Here is a 16,116-nt window from a genome sequence, read left to right as displayed (position 1 = left end):
GCATTTATTAGTGATTTCCATTTTTAAAGATATATCTAGTGCTATGAAAAATTGTATTCGTAGGTAATGTAAAAAAATACCCCTCAAAAAATTATCACAAAAAATTCATAATTATGTACAAATATGTGAAAAATTGAACAGGCAATCTTTGAATAAACACCTTTCAGTAAATCAATTTAGATTCAATCCAATGACTTCTTTTCATAACTGATTTAGATGTTTTTAAAAATACCTTAAGAAATATTTTGAAAAAATGGGTAAAAATAGCATGTTTTGGGGTCTCTGTGTCTAAATTTTTCACAGAAGGGGGTCTTATTATATATGGCGCGAAGCGTATCATCAAAGCGAGTAAACACAATATAAAAACGAATGCCAATTGATTAATACTTTTAAGTTATGGCCCTGAACATGCCGTGTACACTTTTCGTTGGATTCGACCATACATGTAGTTACAAGCTGTGCTCTGTAGTCACAACTAGGAGTATTTCGTGATCCTAGCATCCTCTTTTTATGACAATTTTCAGTAGATATCCATGAAAAAAACTATTCCCAAAATTTCAGTTGATTCCGATTTTGCGTTTGCGAGTTATGTATGATTATGAGTATTACACTGCTCCATAGACAATGTCTTTGCTAAACGACGTAATATAAAAATCTCAAAAGTGGGGAAATGATGCTGTGGGTCACGAATGCCCTTTTAACTGTGGTCACAACTTTTAACAATGACCTGGTGATAGTTGTTTGTTTATTGTTACTAAGTATCTCAAAGAGCATAGTATGCATAACATTTGCATCAATGTATTTATACAACATGTACGGTAATATAGTTTAGATTGGTGATTGGTCTATATCATAATACTAATCACAGAGTGTCCGTCCGTCCGTCCCTCTGTCCACGCGCTTAGGCGCGGAGTACCGATGGGCGCAGTGCGAGCATCGGAAAGCATTACAGTGTGTGGTTAATATTATGTGGTAGCAGGACAGGGCTTGGAGAGGCGAACGATGGGTTTCCAGTTTACAGCCAAGTAAGCATCACAGCTTCAAAACTACTAAGTTGATTATTGATCACTGAGATATATCATATTTATTTTTATCTATTTATTTATTTCAACTTTCTTTATACAGGGTAGCTCCTTCAGTGTAAGAGCACTGTTATTCTTGGAGGCCCTGTAATAGTACTCAGTGAGTAATAGTAGTTTAAAAGGTCAGGGCAAGTAGGCCTATATCGGGTGTTGGGTAATTAGAGATAGTCACAAGAACCACCCAACCCGAGAACCGCGAAATCTAGTATCATATATTACCAAGTTTACAGGTGAGCATTATGTAATCAGTATTTGTGCCTTTACTATGAAAAAAGGAAGTAGTAAGCTTAGAAATCAAGTAGGCTTTTATATCACAAGTAACACCTTACTTGACTTAATGATTCAGATTCAGATGAGCAATTGAGGTTATTCATACATTTTGGGCACTATGTCACCTCAATCTTTTTATTTCAAATTTTGTCCTCCTATGGTCATCATAATGGTCAAAATCATAACATTTTGGTGCCAACAAACTAATGATATTTTTATGTACAAAATAACCTCTGAAAATTAATTTCAAAATATTTGTTTCTCGTTAACAAGCAAGATGAAATCAAGCATTTATTATCATGTTTTTATTATTATTATTATCATGTGGCATACATACTGTACACATATACAGTTGCCATGGTAACCATATAGTTATCCTAGAACTTGTCAACAATATTGGAAAGGCAACAGGATAGACTGTCCTTTGTGATAGACTACATGCAGAGGGTCAATTGATATGGAATCAATGGGTTATTTGCAGGGCTTTGGAAATACAATAAGCATCACACATAAGTTTTACCTTGAACCATATTTTACACCAGAGGTGCATCACTATTCCTGTTGTAGAATTATAATACCAATGTGTCATCAAATGTAAAAATTAATAAAACAATTAGTGGGTATTGTTTGTGCCCATATTGCATGATCATTGACTATGACAATTTCTCCAAATTGTCAATTTCAATTTAGTCTCTATTCTAAATATGCCATTGTTTTTATATTTGTGTACTGCCCTGAGGTTATAAATCAATGTAAATTTATTTACTCTGAATTGAATATGTGCCTGCAGTGTGATATCATGGTTACATTGTATCCCAGGCATTGTAAAGGCATACGTGATGTATACTAACCAGGAACTTTGTAATCATATTTCAATGCTTAGGATATCTTTCAATAATTTTAAGTTACAGGTTATTTACAAGTAGACTACATGTATAAATTTTGACAGTTTTGTAAAAAAGTGCCAATTTAGGCATTATATTAAAAAATCTCTTTTCTGAAGTAGCTTAGTAAAATAAACAAATGTTAATCTTACCCAGAGCATGCAAGTAGCATTTACATAGAAAATCATCAGTGTACCTGGCTAGATTCAAACCAGCAACCTTCATAATACTAGCATGATGCTTTCACTAACTGATCCACAGAGGTACGCTGGAGAAGCACCGAAGATTGAAATCTATAGTAAAGCTATTAGGTTTTAATGATGTCCTGGAAATTGAACACTTCGAAAAATTGGTTTGGCAGCTATAAACTTGAACAAAAAATAACAATGCTACTATGCTAGACTATATTATTTATTTTATTTCATTCTTTAATTTAAATATTTAACCTGGGTTGGCCTTTCAATACACTGGCATTGTTCTCCCCAGGTGTTTATTAGCTTGCTATCTCAAAACAAATAAATGCTACTTGGTCTATGCTTGGATATTAATATGAGGGTACTACTACACTAGCCTGAACATATTCATCTAGACTCGTTATTTAAACACAATTAATAGCAGATATTATTCTTAATTCTAGTTCAGTAAAACAGTACTCACTGTGGATGTTTAGAAGTCTTGCAGATTCCTTTTTCTACACTAATTGTTTGTTTGTTTGTTTGTTTGTTTGTTTGTTTGTTTAAACAGTCGTTGTTGTGACGATCTTCTGTTTATTACTGAAGCTGGTTGCTCAGCAAAGTAGATGCAGGTTCTTTTTCCAAGAAAATTGTCAAAAACAACCGATTTGTATTGCCCCTCGTCTCTGTTTATAATGGTGTCTGGCTTCCTGATCTCTATCGCCTCCTTATCCACCATTTGTATACAATGTATATATCTACCTCTTTGCCTACTACCTTAGCCTCTTCACAGTCTATAATATGATTGTTCTCCTGCACATAGTCTGTGATAGCCAATTTATTGACAATGGATTGTGATGCCTTTCTAATCGCTTGTGTTCACACATTTGCCCAGGCTGCTTCCACCTGGAGTTCTCCCATTCACTTGTCGAGCTTCCTTCCTGTTTCTCCTATGTTGAATTCACAGTTCTTACATGGAATAGCATAATTGACATCCGTGGAGTTCATTGGATCTCGTTTGTCTTTGGGATATGGCCAAAAAAAAGCTCAAGAGTGGTTTGAAAACCAATGCGAAATGTAATTTTTTTTGAATTCCCGAATCCCAACTTGGTATTTTTATGGTGTTTTGAGAAAAAAACTCAGAAAAAAAAAAAATTTCAATAAATTTTTTTTCAAATTGTGCGATTTTACAAATGCGCGCGCGAGTTTTGAGACAAACCTTTTTTTTGCCTAACCTAACATAGTCCTTAGAAAGCAATGAGGTTTCATGGCTGTGGCAATGTTGTAACATTTGAAAGTTCTGGCGATGCATTCGGAGACAAAAATGACGATAAATTGCAACAATACAATATCAGTCATGTTTTTGAAGATCTTCTTTGAAAAAGAACTGGCAACTGTGTTGCAGAGCATTGAGCAACCACAATCAACGAAATTAATAGTTGGCACACCTTGACAATATGTTGGAACTCTTCATTGCCGCTCTGAAAGTTCAGTGAAATTAGTATAACTATGTTTGATGAGAAGTACAAACCTTCTCCATTCCCCTTCCCTCCCCATTCCCCCTCAATCAATGTTGGGGAGACTGGACTGATACTACATAGCCGTTTTATTGAAGGATGTGATGTACATGTACCCTACGTTAATGACCATGATGCCCTCAACAATGCATCCTGACCTGGTGCTGAGTCATGTACATTTGGACCAGCCCGGCCCAGGTGTGCAGTTCATAAAGCTAATGGGTACCCACCACAACATAATACTTATAAAATGCACATCCTATCTAAATCTGGTCGATATCTACATACGTACTATCCACTAGCACTACCCATGTCAATCATGCATCCATCAATATATTTATGTAATGTGAGGAAAGAAGAGACAAAACATGATCGGAGAAATGAGGAAACTATTAATACAACCCCTTGGAGATCTATCTATACAAGGGGAATACATAGCTTCAGTGGAGTAGCATGGGTATCATATTGGGGGGCACTGCGTCTAATTTTGCAATCGATTGGGGGGCTATGATGCTATGCCACTGCATGGCTTTGTAATGTCCAAAACACATTTTGTCTCTGATTAATAAAATAATCTGAATAGGAATCAATAAAATAGCAAAAATGTGATACAAGCTTCATAATAATTATACAGAACATAGAGCTAAATGTGCAACAAATATACATAATTCAAAATATACAAAATTAAAAAGAAAGCTCAGTGACAAGGTGCACTGAAGTTGACACACATTAAGGGGTACTACACCCTGGCCAATTTTGTGCCTATTTTTGCATTTTCTCAAAAATTATAGCGCATTGGTGACAAGTAAGATCGTATATTATAGGGGCAAGTACTACAACTACTGCACTGAAAATTCAGCAACTCAAGGCAAGTAGTTATTGATTTATTGATCAAATATTGGTTTTCCCTCATTTTTGACTGTAACTCCACAAGACCACAACTGTTGTCTGTGCTGAAATAAAATTTCCAGTGCAGTATTTGTAGTCCTTGCCCTATAATATACATATCTTACTTGTCACCAATGCGCTATAATATTTGAGAAAAATGCAAAAATAGGCACAAAATTGGTCAGGGGTGTAGTACCCCCTTAAAGTTTGACCACATTCCAAACAAATGTTTCATTGTGTACATGTAGTTACTTCCAGCTGTAGTTTAGAAATGGAATGGCCAGGAATAAGATATCACTAGGAGCATGACATCATCACATTATTATACACAGGGTTTAGTACAGTATACATTGTACATATATAGAGGGGGTAATTGTATTGTATGTGCTGGTATTTAATATGTTCATAACACTGTACATACATGGCATTCGGATGTTCATACATCAAAAAGACTCACCTCATCAGTCACCAATGGAATGCAACTCATTGGCGCTGCAATTAAACAGCAATTTTCTTTGTTTTAGCCTTGACTTGTTTGGATCAAATTTTTATAATTTAAGGTGGGTAACCTGATTGACATCAAAATGCAGATTTTGGTGCATGTGAAAGCTCATATTTTTCTTATCAAAAAACATATTGAAATAAAATTAAGTGTTCCAAATTGGTATATTTCCGGTGACATCATCAAAAAAATGATTGAATTAGTCTCAACTGTGATATAGCACGTTTGAGACTAATTTAACAGTTTTTTGATGTTATCTTCGGAAATCGACCAATTTTTGGAACTCTATTTCAATATGTTAATGAGAAAAATACCGGTAAGATCTCTCATTTGATATCAATTTATTACATGATCGTGATGATTATCATTAATAAAAAACACTATAGACTACAAGTATTAGTATCATGCTGTATAAATGTCAGTAATTCCATAAGGAATTAGTCAGATTTACAAGAAACATTCATGTGTTCTTTAATTTGCATGAATGTTTGAAAGGGACAAAATTTTATGTTATATGTGTAAGTTTTAAAGAATTTCCAAATTTTCCAAATATATCAGGTCACCTTCCTTTACAAGCCAAGTTACACACTGCTCTACCAATGTTGACAACAGCTCTCAGGGCAGAAATTTAACGGCCTATCATACATAGTGTTTTAACCCTCAACTCACTGAAGCATTTTTTGTAACATGTCTAACAAAGGGGGGGGAGGGTGACAGCAACACCCTCTGGATTTTTAGTATAAAACATCTGTAGGAAAGGATACATTGGGGGTTGGACCTGAAATTTGTAAGTGAATTTGTGCTACCGTACCGGTACACGATTTACGCAAGGTTATTATACAACTTTGTGAAGAGTAGTATTCCGTTAAAAGAAATGTCAGTATGAACTATGATAACAGTCAATGTCTGTGCTGGCGAAACAAAGTTGGACGTTGGCAACTACCCTTTATAGACCAGGAGAATGAGCTCCTGGTCCCATCAGATATAGCTCTTGTGTACATGTGTATCAGTGTATTACATCTCAAGGCTTGCGTAATATACGGAAACACATTTTTGTGCACAATTGTATACTTATTATTTCTACCCTATGTCATGACATACAAGTTACCTGTTATCAAAGTGTCCGCAAAAAAATGGTCATCATAAGCATCTTTGATGCACAGAAAACTAAGGATATTCACGCCGGAACAGGCCAAAAACCTTACCTCGATCGTAAAATCCAGCCGATTCTTTATTTTTTTTCATTGTGTAAATGTCAGTGATTGTGTCCATGTATTGTTTTTGCAGCCGCGAAAACAGTTGTCAAGCTGAATTTATACACGATCGCTGGATCACCATGTGAAATCACCTCTTGAAAACCTCTGCGAGGTTGTATTAAGGCATCTAGCACGCTGACTGGCTTAGCAATTGTCCAAGTAGTTTTGTAAACCAATCAGGTTAGACATACTTTGCTGGCGGGTCCCATTAATTAATACCGTAATAGGCTGCCCCGTTCATTGATTGACTTACAATTGCAATGAATGGTTTTTGCAACCAATCGCAAAACGGGTTATATGACATCCGTCGGAAATTTTTGCACACGTCCATGACGTCACGCCAAAGGAGCCAAAACTTGGTAGTGGCGTACTATTACGCTGTCTTTCCTATTCGGCGAGGATGACAATTTTGACCTCCTCATCTGTTTACAAACAGAGAGGTAGACAAAAGACTGTTCCATTGTCCAAACACTCAAGTACCAGAAGGATGGTCCACAATAGCATGATTCATGTAACATGAATAGGGATTAAAAAGTAGGTATGCTAGGTGAATTCAAATTTGCCATCAAACTGCATCATTTTACATAGATATCAAATTAAAGCCCTTGAGTAAAGACAGCCAAAACTGAAAACATTTTTGTCATAGCTCTTTCCGTAACAAAGTTACATCTTGTCAAAGATTGACTTCCATCAAAAAGATTCTGCTAGCAAAATTCCCCAAAACGGCATTTAGGGGTGTTTCTAGAATCTAGATCTTAGTCTCATGGCGATAGCAGCTTTTTTTAATGTAACTGCTATCAAAATCCCTCTAAAATTCCATGTGCGACTTGATTATCACCATAAAAATCATATATTTCGGTCAAGTGAAGTATAGAAAACAAATGTAGGTTTCCTTCACCGACCTATTCTTGAAAAAAATTCAAATTTCTATGTAAATATGCATTGTGTTTGGGCCCGGGTCTCGGCGAATTTTGCTGACTAGCAAATGTGTTAACTAAGTCTGCCTGGGATACCTATAAAAAGCTGTCAAGTAGAACCACATGTCATGTGTGCTTCTTTTGGCAACAATCAATGGGGTAACAAAATGGGTGCCTGCTTAATGTAAACCTTGAATGCAAGCACCATTACACTATAAATTGCACTGTCATGACTGGTGAGGCTTCAAATTGAGTTCAACTTGAAATATGTCATTTGTAAAGCATGTACATGTTTGATTATCATCATGTTGATAAGTAAGTAAGTTGAGTAAGCTTATAAAAGGTTTAAAGCAAAATATACAAAGAAGTACTTACCTCTAAATTCCAAAATTATATTATTATACAAGCAGCATAGATCGTATCCATGGCGTTGCTAAATACCAAACTAATTGAGCTCAAATAAAGTTAAAACCAACGTTTTGGATGAGTAAACTTTAACCATCTAAAATGACAAGACTAGACGTGAGGACCAGATTGATTTGATTACTTCCGGTTTGTAATACAATCCTATAAATTTGCCTATTGGTCATACGCCAACGCAGCACGCTTTGTGGACACATGTATTCTGAGTATGAGTTTGTCTCAGCTGCGAATCCTCTTCCGTGGATACGCCCCCTGTAAATGATTAAAAAAAAAAAAACCCCTCCCCCCCCCCCCGATAGGGCCTACTACATAGGCCCCCCCCCCTATTTAGTAAGTAACTTTTAAACGCGATTTTGTCCCAGAGAAGGAATATAGGCCTAATGTTTTCAAAACATCAATTTTACTCATGAAATTATACGTTAGCATAAGTTCATGACTGTCACTATCAATTAATTAAAGGGCATTTCGTGATCCACAGCCTCATCCCCCACTTTTCCCAAAAAAGTTGAGATTTTTACACCACTGGATACCTCTGGATACATAATGTTTATGTACCAAATATTTCTTGCAGATTAATTCGTTTAGCAAAAATATCGCCAAATTTGAATTTCGTTCTGGTGCACCAGAACGAAATTACAACACATTGTCTATGGAGCAGTGTAATACACATATAAATAATCATGCATAACTCGCAAATGCAAAATCGGAATCAACTGAAATTTTGGAAATAAGCTTTTTTCGTGGATATCTACTGAAAAATGTCATAAAAAGAGGATGCTAGGATCACGAAATACTCCTTTAAAGAAAAAACGGATACAGTCAAAAAAGACCAATTTGAGATCGTGAATTCAGCAATGTTTGATCATCAAATGCTATCTCTGAGCTGAACCAAACTTCAATAATAATCTTTTAGATGCTTTTATCATATGATCTGATGTAGGCCTAATGAAAGCTCCTAACTTGAATTACGAATGTATACTTAGTATACAAACAACCCAGCAAACATAAAACGTTGTAAAAAATATTTTATTGTTGGGTTACATGAAGGGTCAAACGTTTTACGTTCCAAAAACATTTTTGAAAACTTGTTCCAAAACATTCTAACATAATGTTATTTAAGAGCTTTTTTAATTTGCAAAAATGTTTGCAAAAAACATTTTACAATAACATTTTGACAACGAAAACGTTGTTGTACTGTTTCTTTTTCTTCGTCGCATGTAAACACGTTCATGCCTTTTATATAGGGCCTAACCCGATATTTAAAAGTTATTAAAACATACAACCAAAACGCGTTTATCAATACCCTATAAACATTTGTGTGTTTGCGAATGCTGCCTGACTATTTATAGGCCGTATTCTGCAAAAAATAATAAATCGAGAGATAAATTCAAAAGAAAGAATTAGGACTCACGGGTTGACCAGACAAGAACATGCATATGCCGAAGTGAAAACATTTACGTTTAGAAGATTATTAACCCGGAAAAGAAAAAAAAAAGGATTCCCGATTCAAAGTTGAGCCATGAGAGGGGCGTAGCCTCCAGGGAAGATAAGGCTTTGATTCAGATTACCACCTATGTCTTTTGGGGGAAAATAATATCTATCTTCAATACGAAAGGCCAACATTTTCAAATGATGGACGGCTTTTCCTCCCAGCTAGTAGGCCTACATACACTTTAAGTATATCAATAGATTTATAAAGTTTGCCTTGAGGACTGTTGCTAAATATCGAAAATGTCCGCTTTTTTTAAAATCATTTGTCATCAAATTTATATCGCGCATTTCAAAAAAATCAAAATTATCTGATATCAGAAGGAAATTCATTCAGAATGCAATTTGTTGTGTCTGATGTGCACTCTGGTCCCACAAAAATACTGTGCAAACGTCGCTATGCGAAAAATAATATAATTAATTACACGAAAGATACAGAAAATTCGTCATATTTCAAGAAATTGGCAAATGGATGCACACCAAATGACCAAGTCATAATTTGATTGATTCTTTTACTTTCAGCTTCGACTATAAGAGTCTCCTGCCTGATTTTATTGCTTGTATAATCTTCCTATTTACTTATATAATTATTTGATCTCTCTATTATAATACAAAGGAGAAAAATTAATCTGTATCACGGATTTTAACTCCAGCCTAAACTCTTTGGTTCTGAGACCAGTAATAAATATTTATAGAAATTTCATTACCTCGATGACAACATTCTCTACAGGCCTATTGGATAAATTAATATATAAATTGCCGGTCGAGGACGGCTGTGGTATATGTTTTTTGAAATGATCGGTGAACCGTATTAGCTAATAGTCACAAGAATAAAGGAAAGCAAAGGAGAGGTCGAGCTGTGTTCGAGTCGACAGAACAAAAATTGTTAAATATGTGATTTTTAACATGTATAAGTGATATACATGCAGGCTCTGTACTACTACCCAACCTCAATTATAAACCATATTCAATTGCATGATGTTCACTACACTGACGGATGCATGTAATAGCAAAAGGTGAAATTGACGAAGCATTCATAATGTTCATCGTTTCTCAGCGGTGATGAGGTAAGTGTTGATATCATTATCAAGATTAAAAACTTAAAATTATATATATAGGCCTATCACATCATGCATTTGTACATTGAACCGGGTAAAAGACTCAGTGAGCTACCATTCATGTCCATGAGTGGGTGGCATGCCTAAGGCATGCCTACTGAAAATTAATACTTCGTTCGCTAGTTTCGAAACATTCGTATACTTCCGTTTAGCATATGCCCATGATGCCCCTATCCAAAATCAGTTTTGCATTTAATATGAAATATGATTTTCATATATGGCGTTGTCGTTTTTAAAGACAGTTCTTGTTTAGACTATACACTAACCATTTTAAACGTTTTAGATGAAAAACCACTACAATATTTTAACATTTTTATCAAAGTGTTATTATGTAAAATATTTTGTTGACAAACATTTATTGCAAATTGTCAACACTTTAGAATTAGAATGTTTTGTAGCAAATGTTCACAAATGTTTTAAATATTATAAAAATGTTTTAAAGCCTTTATATAATCATTATAGCTTCTGTTTTGAAGTTTTTGTTTGCTGGGGTATAACAGAACAACATTTTGGTAACACATGCGTTTGTTGGAGCATTCTGCTATAATCACCCCCCCCCCCATGAGTACCTGATCTTTATTACTTTTTAAGCTTTTTTTTTTAATTTGAAACCAATCCTCTTAGTTCCCATGCAGTACGATTTTACACCTCTATCACTGCAATAAAGATGCTTTACATTTCCTAATCTTTCTTTGCTTACTATGCTAATGTTACATTATTGTTTTAAAGACGAAAATTGTATCCAAACGGTTACATTTCAGCACATCATATCAAAGCTCCAATTGGACGCCCATTCCTTTTTAAAGGAATTTTTATCTTACAAGAACCTTTATTTAACCCGGTATTTTCAACATCTTCTGTTTTGAGTTTGTTGGGTATTATCATGATTATACTAGGCCAATTAACGACATTAATAACTTCAACTTGGGCGTTTGTAGAAGCATTTTTCTTCAGGAACAATAAATCGTGTATTATTTTTGGCAACTTCGATTGTTATTTAAATTTTGTATTTTTATCTGCTTTCTTGCATTTTTCTTGTACAGAATAATGATATGTGATTCGTTGCACCGCTCATTCTGTAATCGGTTAACCATAATGATCAGCCATTCTATTTCCACATTGTGTCTTGTACGATGAATATTTCCCTGTTTGTCTGGATCATTCTGGTGGAAATATCATACTTAACTACTGGTAAGAATATGTTACATTAGATCAATATACCGAAAGTAACCATAGGTTTCTTTACACCAAATATTCATTAGGGAAGGGTAACATGATAAATGACCCTTCGACCTTTTTAGCGGGACAAGGCCGCAAATGACTTGAACGGCTCTTTTCAGAGCAACCCAATCTTCAACAATAGGCCAACAGTATAAAGAGGCCATGCAGCCAAAAGTGCATGCTATAATATATTAATGATTTTGTAGGACAGAGTTTCAAATGGACAAACTATATAATATCCAAATGTTCAGTAGAATCTTGGGGTACTTTTCTGATATGTCGGCAATTTTGTACGGTACTCCACGCGTTCTAAATTGATTTCGTTTCCATGGCAACAGTCACGTTATTTAAGATTTTTTATCGTTTATACCCCAATATATCACATTTTAACTTAAGCTATTTCTTTGAAACTAAATTGCAGTCCGTTTAGTTTTCAAATGCGTGAAATCTTGGATTGCATGGTGAGAAAATATGGAGTTGAAACTTCATTGTGTTGAGTTCTCTAAATCATTGCAACTTTGTCTCCTATCCAGAAGAGAGGCCATGCTGCCAAAGTGCTCTATTTAACGGTTTCGTAGGACAGATGTTTCAAACCGGGGTTTCAAATGGACAAATCGTACGAGGGTCATTCAATAAGTTCTACCTCCTCTCTTATAACTTTGGTTCGGTAAATAAATGGTAGCTTTTTCAAACTCAGCATGATTAGGTCTATACATTGGAATGCCATCTACACATTGAGTGCAAATGTATATTGATACCCTTTCCAGATTTTTGTTGGTGACCTCTAAACCAAAATAAGATTTGATACACCTGAAATGGTAAAAACAAATCGTAAAACATTTACACGAAAATAGCACGGAAAATATCCCTTCTATACGAGATTTGCTCGATATGTAAGGGTTATACTTATGCTAACAGATTATAACTGAAACAACATCATGTGTAACCAAACAGCAAGATGCCCATTAATAAAAATGTATTTTTTAACTTTAAAAATTTTTTTAAAATTATACCAGCATCCAGTTTTTGCTGTTATATGTCCAATGGTCTTTCAGAGCACGAGAATCTGATTGGGAACCATCTGTATATGAAATGACTTTTAAGTTTGGTCTCAGAGCTGAAAGTTAAAAATATATATAGACACTCACCCACTTTTGACATAAAAAAATCCTCTTATATTTGACCCGAATTAAAATACTTAACCGGCTTAGTCTTTCACAGGGTATTCAAGTACACCATTGGGTATAAATTCGAACAAAATTCAAGGCGTCCTTGTGAGCAAATCGCACATTATTGCTTTAACATTAAAAGAATTGCTCGAAGTGTAAACTCGGATTGATTGTTTTATATTATCTTCTAATGCAGTTGAAACAGGGTTTCCAGGCGACCTCTTTAACGGCTTCAGAACTATTAACATTTCTTATCCTGTAAAGGTCATCGATATATCTACAAAGCAGTTGCAGACATTTGAATCATGTGACTGCACCATCAAGCCACCAATTTTGAGAAGGAATCATTGTATCACCTGGCCACCGCACCCACCAGCTTCTAATGGTAAGAAAGGACTGGGAATTTCGCGATTCATTATGATCAGTTGCGTAGCCAGAGGCTTGTCGAAATCAGGGGCGTGGGGGCGGGTGCAAATGTACAGACGGCCTAAAGATTTGGACGTTTTTTGAACGTCCTCCAAAATGTAAGGGTTTGAATTTCAGAACTTCCTCAAAGGTTGGCATCCGTGTTATCTTCAGAAGATAACATTTACATTTCATTGATTACATGCTATCATCAGACGATAACGTTTTATTAATTACATGCTATCATCAGACGATAACGTTTTATTAATTACACGCTATCATCAGAAGATAATATTTTATCAATTACATGCTATCTTCAGAAGATAACATTTTATTAATTACATGCTATCTTCAGAACATAACATTTTATTAATTACATGTTATCTTCAGAAGATAATATGTAATTAATACATTTTGTTAATTGCATGCTATCTTCAGAAGATAACATTTTGTTAATTATGTTCTATCTTCAGAAGATAATATTTTGTTCATTACATGCTATCTTCAGAAGATAACATGTAATTAATACATTTTGTTAATTACATGTTATCTTCAGAAAATAACATTTTGTTAATTGCATGCTATCTTCAAAAGATAACATTTTATTAATTACATGCTATCTTCGGAAGATAACATTTTATTAGTTACAGTTATCTGCAGAATATATCATTTTGTTAATTACATGTTATCTTCAGAATATAACATTTTGTTAATTGCATGCTATCTTCAAAAGATAACATTTTATTAATTACATGCTATCTTCAGAAGATAACATTTTATTAGTTACAGTTATCTGCAGAATATATCATTTTGTTAATTACATGCTATCTTCAAAAGATAACATTTTACTAATCACGTGCTATCTTCATATGATAACATGTAAAAGTGGAGGGCATTTTTTAAATATTTTTGCAAGATTGTTTGGCACCGCGGGGTGGGGTTCAACCGATTGTTGGCAGCCCATTTGAGAATTCACCCCGCAAGTTCACCACCCTGGGGGTATACACGTAATTAATGCACAGCCCCTTAGTGAAAAGTAGCCTATTAGTAGGCTATATTAGCTGATGTCCATAAAAAACCCTTTTAACGGGTCAGTCACCCACCTTTGCACAGTATTTTTGTGGGGCTTGAGAGCACATAAGACACACCAAATCGCATACTGAATACTAGGAATGCCTTTCTGATATCAAATAATTAAATTTTCTTTCATTCACAATATAATACAAATTTACTAGCAAATTATTACAAATGGACATTTTTGATATTGTTGATATTTAACAGTCCTCAAAGTAAACTTTATGAATGTAGGCCTAATGATAGGCCTAATTACTTGAAGTGTATGTAACTAGGGTGAAAAGTTGTCCATCATATGACAATTTTGACCTTTCGTATTGAAGATATAAATCACTAAATTCATTAAGGTTATTAATTATTTTAAACTGTTGTGATTTGGTAGTTCACAGCATCTTACGAATGGTAGTGAGCTTTGGCAAAAGTTGCATTGCTCAATTCATAGCGAGCGTGTAGAAGAATTAAAATATCACAGATATACTTTTATAGGTGCTGCGGTTCTTGAGTCACGTTGTGAAGAGGGCTGAAACAACAACACTTTTGTAAAACGTACATAACTAATTAACAACAATAAATTAAACTTTTGCAAAACATCAAGGTGTTAATTTTCAATAATATATTGATCTAGATAATGAAAAGCGATTTTTAGGTTGCTTCGACCAACAATACCTCGTCTACCCTTAAGTTTGCTTGAGGACAGTTAAATGTCAAAAAAAAATTTAAAAAAAATTTACCACTAAATTTGTATTATATCGTGAGTTTCGAAAAAATAAAAATCATTTGATATCAAAGGATATTCCTAATTGTGCTCATAATGCAAATTGGTGTCTGATATACTCTCAGGCCCCACAAAAATACTGTGCAAAGGTGGGTGCAGGGGCGTAGCCAGCTTTTTGGGTCGGGGGGGGGGGCAAAATAAAATTTCGTGGGCACAGACGAAAAAATTACAGTTGCATCATACAATAGCTTCAAGCTTCAAAGAAGGCTTTATTGAGACGATTTGGGCGTGTAGCGCGCAAAAATTTGGTATTTTACACTATTTTCGCCCATTATCTGGATGCAAATGCCTTAATTTTTACAATTTTGTATTTTACACTATTTTGGCCCATGATCGGGTTGAATTTTGCCCTTTTCTTTTCCTTTGCCCTCCTGATTTCCTCTTATTTGTTGTCAGAGGGGCACTTTTTTCTTTGATTTTTTGTCAGGGGGGCACTCTGCCCCCCTGCTGGCTATGCTACTGGGTGGGTGACCTACCCCTTAACTCGGTTGAAGAATATTCATGGTATTTATTGTTTGTTCCAGGATCTTGCATTGGATTAGCAGATAAATACTGCCATACGTATTGCAAGTCTGGTTTCTGCATTTATGAAGACTTCTGGTGTGATGGTTGCTTCGACTGTAATGATGGCTCCGATGAAATGGACTGCCCTCCAGGTTTATCATGTAACATAACTTCGAGGCCACGTGAAAAGCCGCCAGGATGAGAGCCTGCTGGACAGGCACATGGGGTGGGGTAGGGTGGAGGGGGGGGGTAGATGAAAATGTAGGTTATAGCCTATATACATTGTATATATAACCTACATTTTGTATATTATACAAGCTGTATCAAAATGATTGGTACCCATCAGTTTTGATGGTTATTGATATGCATGCGTCTTCCAAATGCATCATGGATCCTCTTGAAATAACCATCATTATTATGACTGTCTATGATATTAACAACAAATTATGC

General features: G+C 35.0%; 2 protein-coding genes across 2 annotated transcripts in view; one reads left to right on the top strand and one right to left on the bottom strand.

Annotated features, from left to right (window-relative positions):
- The window catches only part of LOC140153213 (uncharacterized), a 76,152-nt gene extending 68,154 nt beyond the window's left edge, over positions 1 to 7,998 (bottom strand). Inside the window, exon 1 of the mRNA XM_072175898.1 lies at positions 7,865 to 7,998. The gene's annotated coding sequence lies outside the window, so the exon portion shown is untranslated. The remainder of the gene's footprint in view (positions 1 to 7,864) is intronic.
- Positions 7,999 to 10,210: 2,212 nt separating this feature from the next.
- Positions 10,211 to 15,892, top strand: LOC140151879 (uncharacterized). The gene is made up of 4 exons (XM_072174195.1): positions 10,211 to 10,467; positions 11,562 to 11,709; positions 13,105 to 13,293; positions 15,687 to 15,892. Exons 2-4 carry the CDS (start codon positions 11,652 to 11,654, stop codon positions 15,866 to 15,868), a joined length of 429 nt encoding a protein of 142 aa, XP_072030296.1. The 5' UTR covers positions 10,211 to 10,467; positions 11,562 to 11,651; the 3' UTR covers positions 15,869 to 15,892.
- Positions 15,893 to 16,116: the final 224 nt, after the last annotated feature.

The sequence above is a fragment of the Amphiura filiformis genome, chromosome 5 (genome assembly GCF_039555335.1).
Source record: "Amphiura filiformis chromosome 5, Afil_fr2py, whole genome shotgun sequence".
Lineage (NCBI taxonomy): Eukaryota > Metazoa > Echinodermata > Ophiuroidea > Amphilepidida > Amphiuridae > Amphiura > Amphiura filiformis.
This window is presented reverse-complemented; position numbering and strand designations above follow the sequence as displayed.